Source organism: Atractosteus spatula, chromosome 1, assembly GCF_055471065.1.
Source record: "Atractosteus spatula isolate fAtrSpa1 chromosome 1, fAtrSpa1.hap1, whole genome shotgun sequence".
Lineage (NCBI taxonomy): Eukaryota > Metazoa > Chordata > Actinopteri > Semionotiformes > Lepisosteidae > Atractosteus > Atractosteus spatula.
Genome location: NC_142706.1, coordinates 76,973,222 through 76,987,802, shown reverse-complemented (window position 1 = coordinate 76,987,802; position 14,581 = coordinate 76,973,222). Strand labels below are relative to the sequence as shown.

The 14,581-nt window shown below is 41.9% G+C and overlaps 1 protein-coding gene across 7 annotated transcripts in view; it reads left to right on the top strand.

Moving 5' to 3' along the window:
- Window positions 1-14,581, top strand: part of dysf (dysferlin, limb girdle muscular dystrophy 2B (autosomal recessive)) — a 130,060-nt gene that overhangs the window by 5,230 nt on the left and 110,249 nt on the right. For 5 of the 7 annotated variants that reach the window (XM_088919829.1, XM_088919828.1, XM_088919825.1 and 2 more), the window contains exons 1-3: window positions 3,431-3,752; window positions 12,979-13,034; window positions 13,344-13,435. In XM_088919829.1, coding sequence (XP_088775955.1) covers window positions 3,659-3,752; window positions 12,979-13,034; window positions 13,344-13,435 — 242 coding nt within the window. In that variant the 5' untranslated portion in view covers window positions 3,431-3,658. Of the gene's footprint in view, window positions 1-3,430; window positions 3,753-12,978; window positions 13,035-13,343; window positions 13,436-14,581 lie in introns of those variants that run through there. The other 2 variants (XM_088919824.1, XM_088919827.1) reach the window with 1 other exon arrangement.

The following is a 14,581-nucleotide window of genomic DNA, read 5'->3' as shown; positions in this document are numbered from 1 at the left end:
TAAATTCCATTGGACACGCTCGTCTTTCGGCAAGTCCCTTACCGGACTGTGTTTACCACACCTCCTGAAATCTTAGCACGTTTTCTAAATGTTCCACAATTGAAATCACTGATATACAGTAGATCAGGCATGTTATTGATGCCTTTTGTAAAAACTCCATTTGAAATATTGATTTAGCAATTTAACTGCATCTTTATTGTCTCCTGTTATTGATCTCTTGATGGCTCATTAATTTTTTACTTCTGCGTAGACACCCTGCAGACACACCGGCCCTCTGGGACCAGTATAAGACTACCCTGGTCTGTTTGCCTGGTGTTTGTTCATTAGATTGTAGCCAGTGAGGGGATGTTTTTAGGACCCTAAAAAGACAATACACAGTGTGCAAGTATCTGACCAGGGTAAGAGACCACAAGGAGGAATAGACAGTGACCATAGCCTGGCCTGGGCTACAAATGCAAACCTGGCTGCCCAGAGAGGACATGCTGAGTGACCAAAGACTGGCCAAACAAAGTGGAAACAAGCAGACATGACTGCCTAGAGAGGACTAGGTCAGTGACCTCAGCCTGGACATGGGAAATGGACACAGGCAGCGGCACTGGTGTACTGTGAGAAATATTCTGGGATTAGACAATCATTCTTCCCTAAAAAAAATCCAAATTCTCTGCTCCCAACAGCTCCCAAACCTACTGGAAGAGGGAGGAGGAAACTCAATAGAGCTACAGTCCAGTATGTGATCTCCAGGCACAGGCTCTGTGGGTCTCCTAATAATGTTTCATACAATGTCCAGAAAAGTCCCATTTATATTGTAAATGTTCAGTTCAGTTCAGTTTTAACTGCACTGTTCAAAATTCATCGGTCATGCCAATAAAGCTCTTTGAATTTTAAATTTGAAACAAGGAAAGTTGTGCTAATTCCTCTCACTAGAGAGAGTACAATAGAAAAACGAAAAAGAATCAGAAAAAAACAAACTGGGACTTAAGCAGTAAAAAGTCTAAAAATACGTGTGTATGAATAGACCACTTTTCAAACAGACATTTATAGAAACTGTGCCTTGCACCGTTGTACTCTTCTTCCTCCATTCTACAGATTCCATTCCACAGCGGTCTACAGACAGATCTAAACTAGCGGTCAGTCCCGATGGTTCTGTATTGTGTGGTATAAATCCTAGTTTTTCAGCTCTTTGGATGTGTAGAGAGGAACAAGCAATGTAAATAATGAGGGACACCTGACGATGAGTCAATGAGATTGTGCAGGTTTAATTTTCTGCCACCGGTTCAGTTAAAATTAAAGGTCTGATTTGTTGCTGCGTTATTATAATGTTGTTTTATCGTATAACATATCTGTTACAGGTATGTTTTGTTCTCTTTGTTCCTGCCATGTCTCTCTGTGGTCTTTTTTAGCTGTGAAGAAGCCTCTTGCTCCAGACATAAACAGACCCATGAACCCTTAAACTGAAGCAACTAGCACATTCCTTTCCTGGACAGATTAGGTTAAAGGAAGCAGTAGATTTGTTTGTGATCATGTTTGTGATGGATGGCGCAGTGGAGCAGGGGTTAGTACTGCAGCCCATACGTTCAACTCCTGGGGTGCTGTCTGTGTGTCTCCTCTCACAGTCCTGGTAGCTTCGGAGGCTTTTGGGAAAATTCTGCATGCCTGCATTTGTGTCTTTGTGTACCCGGTGATGGACTGACCCTGGTGTGTGTGTGTCTGTGTGTACCCTGTGATGGACTTGCCCTGGTGTGTGTGTGTGTGTGTGTGTGTGTATATACCCTGTGATGAACTGGCCCTGGTGTGTGTGTGTATATATACCCTGTGATGAACTGGCCCTGGTGTGTGTGTGTGTGTGTGTGTGTGTGTGTGTGTGTGTACCCTTTGATGGACCGTGCAGAGTGTACCCTGCCTTGCGCCTGTATTGGATTAAGTGGTTAGAAATTAGTTGGATTGTTATCATGAACAGCAGGTGGCGCTCCATGCCTTTAGGACACCTTGTGCAGGAGCGCAGGAGAGGAGGTACAGGCATTGTTAGGAAATGAAGAAAACACATTAATATTGTTTCACAGATGAAAGGTTCCTTTAACATAAAGACACACCATAGAATGAATGGTCAAAAAGACTCAGAGGCTCTGGGGAGATTAGATTCAGAAACGTTCTAAAAAATAACTCTGATATCACAAATCAAACTAGGAGAGCATAAAAGAAGGCGGCCGGAAATAATAGGTACTGCTTTGTAATGAGAGTTGCAGGAGTCTGGAACACAATGCCTGACTGTGGCGTGGAAGGCGGATTTCTGGGATGTCTATCAAGCAGGTCAATGAGGTTCTATAAAGTCAGTTTATAGGGTTTACAGGCGTGCACCCTGACAACAGGTCCTTCTGAATGAGTGTGTTCCCACAGAGCTGAAAACGCCTATCTTACCATGCAGCCTGCAAACATGACCCAGCTCCAAGAGTCCATGAAGGATTTCAGTCCTTCAGTCAAACTCCAATGAAAGGACAAGACGAGGGACTCAGAGGCACAGTGTACTTAATACTCCAGTGTTTGGTGCTATGGTACCCTGCCTGGCTGTGGAAAGCCCATCCCCTCCCTGGGGGGTCTCTGCTGGTGGTGCTCAGGCCTGCGGCAGTCCTTCTCACACAGACCGGGGGCTTCAGGGCCCTAGAGCTCACCTGCAGCTCAGGAGCAGCCTGGTGCTTCCTTTCTCTCAGGATGGGGACATGCAAGTAGGGAGCCACGTGTGTAGAACAAGGATTTCCTCTGGATTTGGAAGAGCATTAATCAATTATTTGTGTTTGCACACCAGGATTGTGAAGATGTTAGCTGGTCAAGAGCACTTCCACAGGGATCCAGTTTTTCAGGGTTTGAAGTTCGTAACATTTTCATCTTTTACCAATTTCTCCATTGCTACTCCAGCAGTTAGGAAGTTAAAATCATTTACTTGAAACCATGTGTTTCAACCTTTATTTGCTCTTTTATTTCTATGTAGATTCATACTTAACCACTGTGAAAAATTGTATATTGCAAACAAACGTATGTGATTTTATACTAGCATCTAAGCATGTCCTTAAAACACGGTGCAGGTAACAACATCCTGCTGGAGTGGTTACTGAAATTTTCTGAAGTTTTTAATGCCACTACTGGGTGAAGCTAAAACTCCAACATACTGTATAAATCCATGTTTGAAATTGTGGCCTGTGAATTAATCAGCACCGACTTCCTCTGTGTATTAAGAGGTGGTGTTCTGTTGTAGCTGTGTGTCATAGCAGTCCAGGCAGTCCTCCCCAGCTCTAGCTCTAACCCTAAAGCAGGGCAGAAGAGAGCAGAGGAAATATTCCGACTTCCTCAGGACACCGCTCTCTCCTCTCTGAAGGCGGAGTCTCACTGGAGCTGAGAGTTCTCCTGTGTGTGTGCGTGTGAGTAAGGGTGAGCTGGAATACTGATCACTCGGAGAACACAATCTCACGAGCACGAGATTGTGAGATCTGAAACACACACACACAGACTTGTACTGTGGTGCTCCAGCCCACTCCCGGTTACTCTGGGGAGACAAAGCGCTTTATACTCACTCACTTTGAGAATTACCTCCTCCCCACTGCTTCCCTCTGCCATGCATGGCTGGTCTGGATTACTGGGGAAGAGGTAGCAGCCAGTTCAAGGAAACATGTTGAGGTGCCTTGTCCAGCGGGCCAGCAGCCTTCCCAATGTGGAGAAGGGGGACAGGCAGAGCGACCCAGTGGCCAGCCTGACGTTTCGAGGTAAGGACTGGGATCTGCGGCCAGAGCCGGTAGGGTTGCACTGCGTGTTGGAGAACCCTGAAGGAGTGAAAAGGAATAATTGAGATAATAGAGGGCTGGTTTCACAGCAGAGCGTACAGTGATGGAAGTTGCTTTACCAGTATGTTTGGTGTTTGTAGAAGTAGATCTTTAAACAAAGCTCTTTAACAAGATATAAAAAGGCGATTTGCATCCATCAATCTGCATCAATTGCTCTCGATGGAAATGATGTCATTTGTAATTGTTCAAAGATTTTTTTCAAATTGTTCAGTGATTTAAGTAAGGACACTGCATCAGAAAAGCCAACAAGCTCAAACAGCAAAATATGAAATATGTTTAATCTTTTTTCACCCATTTTCTCAGTTTTAGAGAACTGAATTCTTTTCTCATATTTTTTCTCTGTCGACTAATGTCTGTTAGGAAAACTGTAACTGTTTCAGAGCTTTTTGACACAGGACTGATTTTCAGATTGTGATGTTAGGAAAGAGTCTGCAGGGAGACTCTTACCTACAGAGGAAGTATGGCAGTGTTAAGACTGTGTATGTTAACCAAGGTGTTGCACAGCCGGACAGCGATAGTAAAAGCTACAGTGCAGACCTCTCACCGCTCTGTGTGAGCCCTAACTCTCGGTGACACTGCTGCTGAGCCCTAGAGCAGGTCTTCCCTCAGGCTGCCCCTGTAAATACTCTGCTGGATAAATGGGTCTCCAGTTGTCACTGTCAGAGAATTTGTTTGTAAATCACTTACCTGTATAAGTAAAACAAATAAAAAAGAGTAGAATTGCTGTGACTGCCAGCCCTCATCCATGATCTCTGAATAATGATCTATTGTGCAACAGTTTCTTTTGCAAAGGTTTATGATTTTATCACATCTTTTTATCAATGTTACTTCTTCATAATACGTTTCTACACATCCTCATATTTTGTCTCATGGAGCAGAAAGGCAAATTGTCTAATTGTTCACCAGTGGGGACCTGGATTCCCCTAAAGAGGTTGTACACGATTGGCTCAGTGCCTTTGGGAGCCGAGCTGGGATTGGTCAGCTTCTGCGAGTTCTGCAGGTGGTGATGTCATTGAGAGTCAGGCCACTCCTCCAATCAGCACTGAGAGCCTTGCATGTCACTGTGGAGCTGGTAAAGTGGTAGAGTTAGTAGAGTGTTTCTATGAGCTGAGACTTACAGAAACAAAAGGGCATTGGCAACTTCTACAATAAAAAGGAGAGTTATAATATTTTAAATAGAAATGTTTTTAGTGTTGAATTGCATATGGGTCAGTAGAATCCCTCTCTTCCTCTCACTTTTCAAACAACTAAGATATATTACTTACTTGTCTTATTTTTCTGGGAGATAAAATATCCTGTTCTGGAATTACCACAGACCAAAGAGATGTACCGGAGGAAACCGGGGTACTTTCCTGATGGAAGTCATAGGTAAAACAAAGACAAATCAGAACTACTTGATCAAAGTCAGATATCTCTAATTTGCTGAACAGCCTGAAGAAATTTGTGAACCCTAATTTTTAGTTTAGGGGAAGCAGAGCCTGGGACTAGAGTAACAGAGAGCAGAGAGTATGTCAGTGTTTCATGTCTGAGTGAGAATGTTTTATGTGGAAAGTTTTCCAGTGGGTACGTCAATCAGTAGGTAAAAATGATATAATTATATACATTTGTTGGGTATCTCAATGAGTTTCTTAAACTGAAAGATGAAAAGTATGCAAATTGAACATTAAAATGTGTGTTTATGAAAGATCTTCACTGAAATTCTGGAGGAATAAAGACAGACTGGCCAATATCATCCAACTGGTTTAAACCACAACTTTTGCTTACCAGCGTTTGTTATATATATATGTCTTTCACACACCTCTTCTCTCTTCTCTCTCTGAATGGGGGTTGAGCCTCCTCCCCGTGTCCTTAAATACTCAATAAACATTCAGAAATCATCTGATTCTCAGATGTCATTATTCATTTTGAAATATTTGACCATGAACAGTTTATAAGAATTTTTTTGAAAAGGAAATGCAGTTTAATTTGTTCACTACTTTTAGAACTTTGTTGATTTTGTTGCAGTTTTCCACATTTCCATTTTCATGTTCCTTGTTATAATGCTTTTCCTAATGAACAGCTGTTGAACAGTAGTTTCTTTAATCTCGGTGATGATAGCAAACTTTAAAAACTTACAGAATGATAAAAAATGAAATAATGAACAAACAAATACACACCATTAGATATTCTTCTAATAGACTTCATAAAACAGTATTGTTTTATGTTGTGCTTTCCTGCAATATTTAAGCAATAATATCATTTATGAATATTAAAATGTTAGTTTTAATTTCACATAGGTTTCTTTCTGCATTAGAGCAGCTTTAGGAACTCATGGGTCTCACTAGCAGAATGTGCTAGGATTGTGGTCAGAATTTACAACCCTGTTAATGACCTTATTGTAAGCAGTTTGCCCCACAGTCAGCTGCTGACAGAGAAGCACTGAGAGGGCTCGGCTGCCAGCAGGGGAACAGGAGTACAGGGGTGGGGCCAGCAGCAGCGCCGGTCTGAGGGAGACGACACAGGAAGAGGAAGTGTCCGAAATGTGTGCTGGGGGGGCTCCTGTGTGTGTGACCGGCTGGAGAGCTTTAATCACTACAAGGAAATTTTCCAATCCTGGCTTTTGTCGTGCAGTGATTTAGAGACGGGACTGATTTTAATACGTTTTGCTCATCTTCATGCACAGACCAGGGAAAACACAGAGTGCTCGGGTTCAACAGTTTGGGGTCTTTTGTGGAGACAGGAGAATGAACTCTCTGGAGTCACTCTGGGAGACAGTTCATGTGATAAGAGTATGGAATTTGGAGTATGCAAAGCAACTGGATTGTTTACTGGTAGCTCAGCATGTTAGATGTGATAATAATATATTTAAAAAACAACAGTTATTTTAAGGCCTCTTTATGGTTTCAGATTCCTGACATTGTCTGTGGTTCCTGTCCATAAAGTTGTTTAGGCTTTTGCTAGGTGTCAGGTAGCCATGGCAACAATGTAAAGCTGTTTAAGTACTTGTGTTTCCATTGTCTAACTGGTGGTGTTCTTTACTGAGTGTACTCAATGATTTTCTTCATTGTCTTCAAGCTCTATTCAATTAATATACATTTTTAGTCTCTCATTTCCAATAAATGTGTTGCTTGCTGAAGCTGTGGTTCTGAATTTATCTTATCTTCAAATGATGGCGCGAGTCTTCCCTTCAAACCTCTTCTCCGTATAAAGTAGAATATTTAAGCAGATAGGCTGGACTTTTTCTCTAACTCTTTTGAAAAAGAAAATGCTCAAAGCAAACACATTTCAGAAGTCTAATTGGCAATGTCTCAATGACCTGAGATCTCTTAAATACCATTTGGCCACATAAGGATTCAGTTTATTTATTAATCCCGAGAAGAAAATAATGGATGTTAAATAATACTTTAAATTATTGCAATGGTTTGTAGTAAACCATTTGTCTTGATAATATCATAGCAACAAAATATTATTTTTTACCATGTTGTGACCTCAGGAAGGAAAAAAAGATTCATTACTATTGCAAATCTAAAATTCATGCCACTTGAAATAATACACACAATAACACTTCTTCTGCAGCAATATAAATCTAAAGTGTTCTGAAAGTGAAATATCTTTGGATTGAAAACATCACTAAAAACATTTAAATGAAAAGAAGATGAATTTTCTAAGTTAATCCTTTTTCTGCTTGTACATATCAGAAGTAGAAATGACATGTAGTGTATTCAATAAAATCACAGTAACAGGAGCTCAGCAGCAATACATCTGCATTCACTGGACATTTGTTTCTCTGGCCCTGAATGAAAGCAACTCATGCCTCAATGTGGTGATGGGGGGACAGTGCTATCCTTTGAACTGGGGTCCTGACTACTTGAATATTAAAGTTCCTGTGACATTGTTCATAAAGAGTCTTAACACCACTTTCATGACTCGGTTCCACTCTGGCCTTGACAAACTGGCCTCCCTAACGTCCCACTATTATTCAACTGGCACAGCAGTGTCTCACTCCTCTCTCAGATCTGCTGGGCAGTGGGGCTTTTGGTGCAGAATGGCTGCTGTGTGTCTCCCAGGTGGGGCTGCTGGTGCAGAATGGCCACTGTGTGTCGCCCAGGTGGGGCTGCTGGTGCAGAATGGCTGCTGTGTGTCTCCCAGGTGGGGCTGCTGGTGCAGAATGGCTGCTGTGTGTCTCCCAGGTGGGGCTGCTGGTGCAGAATGGCACTCACATTAACCAGGCAGGGTTGAAGTTCAGTAATTTTCAACAGTCAGCAGTTTTCTTGGAGAAGGAGTGTTTAGTTTGCACAGACAGTCAAGACAACTTGACAATTGAAGGACTGATTTCCTTGGTATTGACTCAGCTCCCCCTGAATCTGACAGACACCTATGAAGATGAAGCAATAACACCACTCTGCTGAGGCTTCACTTCCTGTAGATAGAATAATAAGCCTTTCCCAATGAGACAAAATTAATGTAGCAGTAAAGGTATTTATAAAAATGTGAACCAAGTGCATATTTATGACATGCATATTGATTAGGCAGTGATGCAAATGTAAATTATCCCTAATTTTGGGTTAGAAGTATGGGGTATATTAGATGCTTAGTGAACACTGGTATGCTTCATTGCTACGGTTGTCAGTACAATGCATTTTTAAATGCAGGTAAGATGTAAGGAGTAGGTTGTGTTAACTTGCTTAATGAAAGCTTTCAAACAAAACTTAATTGCTGGGTTCATAATTCTACATTTGGAGACGCCAATGCTCTAAGGATTTTTGTGATATTGCACTTTATGTCAGCTGACTGGGTTGCATTTTTTAAATCTTCCTTTAAGAACTGTATCTTCTTGCTAAAAAGTTTTATTGAATATGGTGTTTTTTCAGTTTTAACCTTGAAGATTTTTGCATTGGATCTAATTACAGTCACATGAACAAATGATCCTGTAAATCTAGAACTACAGTAATGAAATAATTCCATAAAATAATTTGTGAAGAGAAAGATTTTGGCATTTGAGTTTGTGACAGCAAACACCAAGAGCACTAAATCACTAAGAAGTAACTTTCCAAAACAAACTCCAAATCAGGAAGTACAACAACTATTATACTGTATATTGTGTTCATTTCCCACCGACTGTAGTCAATATATATTCATTTAAAGAAACACATCTTTCAATATTTCAGGCAAATGTGGTGGTGTTTCCTCCACACACAGCTCTAACAGAGCATGATTAGGAGTTCCAATAGCCCACATTTTGGAGTCTTTGTGTCCCCAGAACATCATGGGCTGGAGATATGCCCTCATAGGTTGGTCTTTATTTCTAGGTAAAACCTCATCTTTCACTTGGGAAATCTTGGTTATATAGAAATATATAAAGAATGTTCTTCAGAACATTGAAGTCACATTCACTGCCTCAACATGTCTTTAGCAGGTCTTCTTGTGCTGACTGGTTTGTACGCAGATGACAATCATTTCTGAAGGTTTTCTTTTCACCTCGGTCAAGGATTTGCTTTCTGTTTCTTATTTCTGTTGAACACCAGGAAAGGCTCCTTGGAGGATAATGTTTTGCATCTATGCACGGCAGAGTAACTGTAAACTTTGATTTAAGAAGAACAAGTAGGACTCAACTGAGTGTAACTGTATCTGTGGGTTATTGTTAGTTATGACCCTGCAGTTTATCAGCTGAGGTTTCATCTTGCTGTTTTAAAATTAGTAAAACATTTTTTCTAAAACCATACTGACAGACAATAAAAAAGGAGGAAGGAAATTATTCAGTAAATTCTTGTGTCTCTTTATAAGACTGTAAAAGCTTAGGGAAGATTTCTGGGATGTTGGCATCCCAGAAAAGACTTTCTCAGCATTGCTTCTGAATTGGAGACAGGAGTGCAACACATGTAGCAGTGCGTGAATTTTGTCACATGTCAAAAGGTACCAGGATGCCATGATGGGTGTGCACTGGCCACATCCCAGCCCTGTAAAAACAGCGAGATCATAACAACACCTCTTCATCTGCAAGACACTCACACAGTGGGGGGCCACATAAGCCTTCCTTCATGCACAAGATGTTCACCTCCGTGATGGCCAGCCATGAGCCTAGCTGCCAATGGAGGTGCTGCAGCCCCTCCACAGACATCAGTGACACTGTGCCAGCTGATGCCTCTCAGACTGCAGACATGGTCAGGGCCCCAGCTGGTCTCCCCCGTGTATTCCCCCGTGTATTCCTGACCTCTCCTGAGGCCCTGCGGACCACGTGGAATTAATTTATCATACGAACCTCCCTGGGGCTGTGAAATGATTTCACTCCCAGAGGTGTTTATCTGTTTTATATCTGTATAGTTTCCTATTGCTCAGATTTTCAGATCTTGAGTATCCACTTCATAAAACATCATTGTTGAATATGAGCTTTTTTTACAACTGCCTTAGACATGGGACTGAGCTCCAACTGAGAAGGTTTCCGATACAAAGACTTCGCTTGAATAGCCCACAATTGGCTAAAAAGACTCATTTATTCTTTATGCTTCCGAAGGGAAGTGTGTTTGTGTGTTGGCTTGAGGTGGACTGGTGTCCAGTCCAGGGTGTGCCAACCTTCTGCCTGGTGCTGGCCAAGCTCCCCCTGACCCTGAATTGGATAAAGAGGTTAGAGTTTTGATGGATTTCTTACTACAAAAGTATTTTTTAGGTAGTCGTTTTCTCTTAGCAGGAATTTAAAGAGAGCCTTAAGAAAAGGGATATATCTTGCTCCCTGCCTCTTCACTATGGAGTGTGATGTTTAACTCATCAGCTGTGGGTGAGCTCAGAGCAGCCGGGAAATGAGTGTGTGCCAAACGGAAAAATGGGAGAGCGGCTCTATCAGATCAAAGTGCTGTATCCTCTGGAATGCCATTGCCATTTATAGACATCAGACAAGCAATCTGTGAAAAGGAGGTAATTTGCAGGCAGGCCCGAGAGGGAAATGTGAGGCTTGAGGCACAGGGAGCTGGGAGGAAGAATTCAAGGCATACAGCACAGTGAAGTGGGAAAACTGCAGCTCACAGAACACAGACGCCGGCGCACAGCAAACACTGGGGTGTGTATGCAGAGGAGCCCAGAATTGTTCTTAAGAGAAACTGAATAGTGTTCCCTGTAGATTGCATGCTTCTTAAGAATCTCAGAAACCTTTTAATCCTTATTAATCAATTTTACAAAATCCCCAAGAGCCTGCGAAAGAAAACATTTATAGCAACATTTTCAACCTTCATACGAACTGTCCAAACGATCATTTCAAACTTCATCCATCAATCACTTTCAGCTTCCAGGGGAACTGTTTTAAAAAGCAATACCAGTTAGGACCAAGAACTACCCATAAATGTGATTGCCTCTTACTGCACATGTAGGCAGTGTTAATACATGACACCTCTTGCTGCACCAGTATGAACAGAGACCACTGCTGGGACCTGAATGGGATTCACTGATGGGATCTGTACTGAGACCACTGCAGGGATCTGTATGGGATCCACTGACGGGATCTGTACTGAGACCACTGCAGCGATCTATAATGGGATCCACTGCACTTCTAATTTATGTTAATGATCTAGTCTCTGGTATAATTAGTAAATTAGTCACAGAAGCCGATGATACCAAATTAGGAAACACTGTAGATTAGCACTGTAGAAGCAGTAGATGAAAAAAAAATTCAAGACTGGGCAGCAGACAAGTGGAGGGTTTTGCAAGATGTACAGTAAACACTAAAACTATAAATATAAAATGGGCAACACTCAGATAGAAGAGGTTACTTGTAATAACAGCTTATATTGACACATCATTTACATTTTGTAGAGAATGTGGGATAGCGAGGCAAAATGGTGGACCTATTCTGTAGTTAAAACATTATTTAAATCAAAGGATGTTATTGCTAAAATTGTATAATGTACTAGTAAGGCTTTATTTGGAATATTGTGTATTTTGGTTACTATCACCACATACTGTATAAAACATATTTTTGCTTAGGAATCAGTCCAGGGAAGAGTCACCAGGTGCAGACTGACATGCTGAAGGAACTGAGCCTCTTCAGTCTTGAACAGAAAAACTACAAGGGTCCCGAGACAAGTATTAAAACGGCTGCAGAACCCCAAGTGCAGGCTACTGTTTCCAGTGCGTGTGATGATGGTGAAAAATAATTAAAGGGGTTATTTTTGGAACCATAGAAACATATTCAATTTAGTTTACGTGTTCCAAATGTTACTGTTACTGCTGCCAGGGTGTGTGTTCACCCTGTTAGGAATTTACCACTTTTCTGCAGGCTTCTGTCCAGTGGTTTTTAGTTTAAAGATTTGCTTCTGTGAAATAAAACTTCCAAAAACTAGGGAAAACAATATAAGCACCTTTATGGGGTTAATTTTTGTTATTCTTTATTTTAGGATTTTCTTTCTTGCAGTTTTATCTTATTGATACTGTGTATGCTGCGAGAATAGATCGATTAAGCTACTAACTTTTTCAATCTCAATTGCAGTTTCTACAATGTTTTCTAAACCTCCTATTAAGGTATTTTTTCAAGCCATGGTCAGGCAGTATTAGAATAGAATAGAATCTTTATTGCCACACGACTGAGGCTGGTGAAAATTGTTGTTGGTACAGCTTTACTACGGACATTTGACTTGTAACAATAACATACAGTATACTGTATAAATACAGGACCAGAATGCACATTATACAATACAGATTATATTAAAATACAGGACGACGTACACAATACAGAACATAAAAATTCACTCTATAATCAAATATGCAAAAAATGTTGAGTTGATGCCCTGCAATGCAAACATAGACAAATAGACAAATGTAAACATAGACAAATCAGTGCAATTTAAATATGATACAGGTTGTAAAGCACAATACTAACTAAAGAAAGCACTGCCCTTGGTATATAGATATATATCTCTGCTTCTGGAGGGGCACAACCCAGGTTTTATAATCACCAGGAGTTAAGACCTTAGAAAAGTTTAAACTGGCCTAAGTAAGACATAAATGTATTGAATAAGACATTCAAAGGTCAGGTGAAACCCAGATCTTTACACTCTGCAGCCCTTGTAGACTGGACGTGTGTACTGCTGCCTTGGTCAGCCATGAATCACCTACCTGTGATGACAAAAAACAAATGTTCAGGAATTGGAAAAGTCTGGTTTTAATTCTTCCTCCTTTTTCACAGGTTCAAAGAAGAAAACCAAAGTCATCAAGAACAATGTGAATCCCGTATGGAATGAGGTACGAGAGCCTGAAAATAAAACAGACAAGCAGATAGACTTTGCTCTGTGAGCAGGGCCTTGTGCTCTGTGTCCTTCTGAAAGAAAGATTCTTACCTGTAGGTAGATCAGCACACTCCTACAGACAAACACAGACTGCCCTGATGCAGATAGACGGACAGCTCTCCACTGCTTACTGCTCCTCTGAGAGCAGCAAAGAGTCAGGGAACTGAAAGGGAGCCCTCTGCAATGACTCACACTCAATCGGCTCTCACTGGCTTTGACCGAGGAAAGTGCTCTTCTTACCCAACCCTGTGTCTCTCCCATGTAGGGCTTTGAGTGGGACCTGAAGGGAGTCCCTCTGGACACGAATGCTGAGATCCATGTGGTGGTGAAGGACCATGAGACCATGGGCAGAAACAGGTCAGACTGGGGCAGGGGAGGTGAGAAGGAGACCAGACATGGTGGAGAGTGGGAGGGTGTGGGCAAGGGAATTTGTGTGGGGGATATCACAAAATATGGCATGTGATTGTCAGGCAGTGAAGCCTCTTGTTAAAAAGGTGTGTGTCGCTAAGTGACCACAATGGTAGAAACTTTGTAATCTAAGAAGCAACAGCTGCAGGCCATCTTATAATTATCAGGTGCACACTTCGCTGCTAGGAGAAATATCTAGGGAATCCGTCTGAGCTTCACTGAGAAAGCCACCCAACGTGCAGAAAGAGCAGAAGAACTAACCGAGGAGAGTAAGGTGCTGGCGTGAGTGTGCCTGTGTCCACCTAGCGGTGAGAGTGGCAGGGCTTTGGGGCAGAGCGGGTTCGTTAAATGTCTGTGTGCAGGCAAGTGAGCAGGTTATGTGCAAGGTCAGCAGCCTATTTATATCAGAAGGCTGGCGTGTATGAAGGGTGGCAGGCAGGTTAAGCTGAGTATTTCTGTGTGTTAAACTGTGTTGTGTCGTACCCCCATAAGGGGAAAGATTTATAACAACGATCTTGGAGGTGATTGGGAGTAAGTAATCTTTGTGTATTGTTATGTGCCTGGAGTACTTTGAGGAAGGCGACTTCAGAGGAGGCCCATGAAGGACACTGAGGGCAATATGTCACGAGTACAGAATTCAAAGCCCCAGAGTCCGCAAGCTGAGGGTTCATTAAGGAAAGCAATAAAGCACTCCATGTGTCCCAGTCACCCTGATGAGGGGGCATTTTTGAGAAACACTCTCAGAGAGGAAAAATGTGAAAAAGTTCCCCAGCAGGCTGTGACGAGCATGTTGCCTGAATCACAGCTCTTTGTGATGGCCAGCCCTGGGTGCCACAGTGGGTATTGGAAAAGGTCTTCTGAAATATAAGAGTCTTCCACTCCCACTCTTCCATTTCTACAATCCAAAAATGGCAGCTAAATTCTGGTGTGGGAAGTGGGGGCACTTCTTTGCAAGCGTTATTGGTGAAGGGGAAACAGAAAGCTGTCAAGGTGTGAACACCAAGCCAGTGGAGGAATTCAGGGACATCCTTGATGGTTCTGTAGGATCATTATGACAGGAGGTCAGAAGAGATCCTGTTTGTATACCTTCTCGTT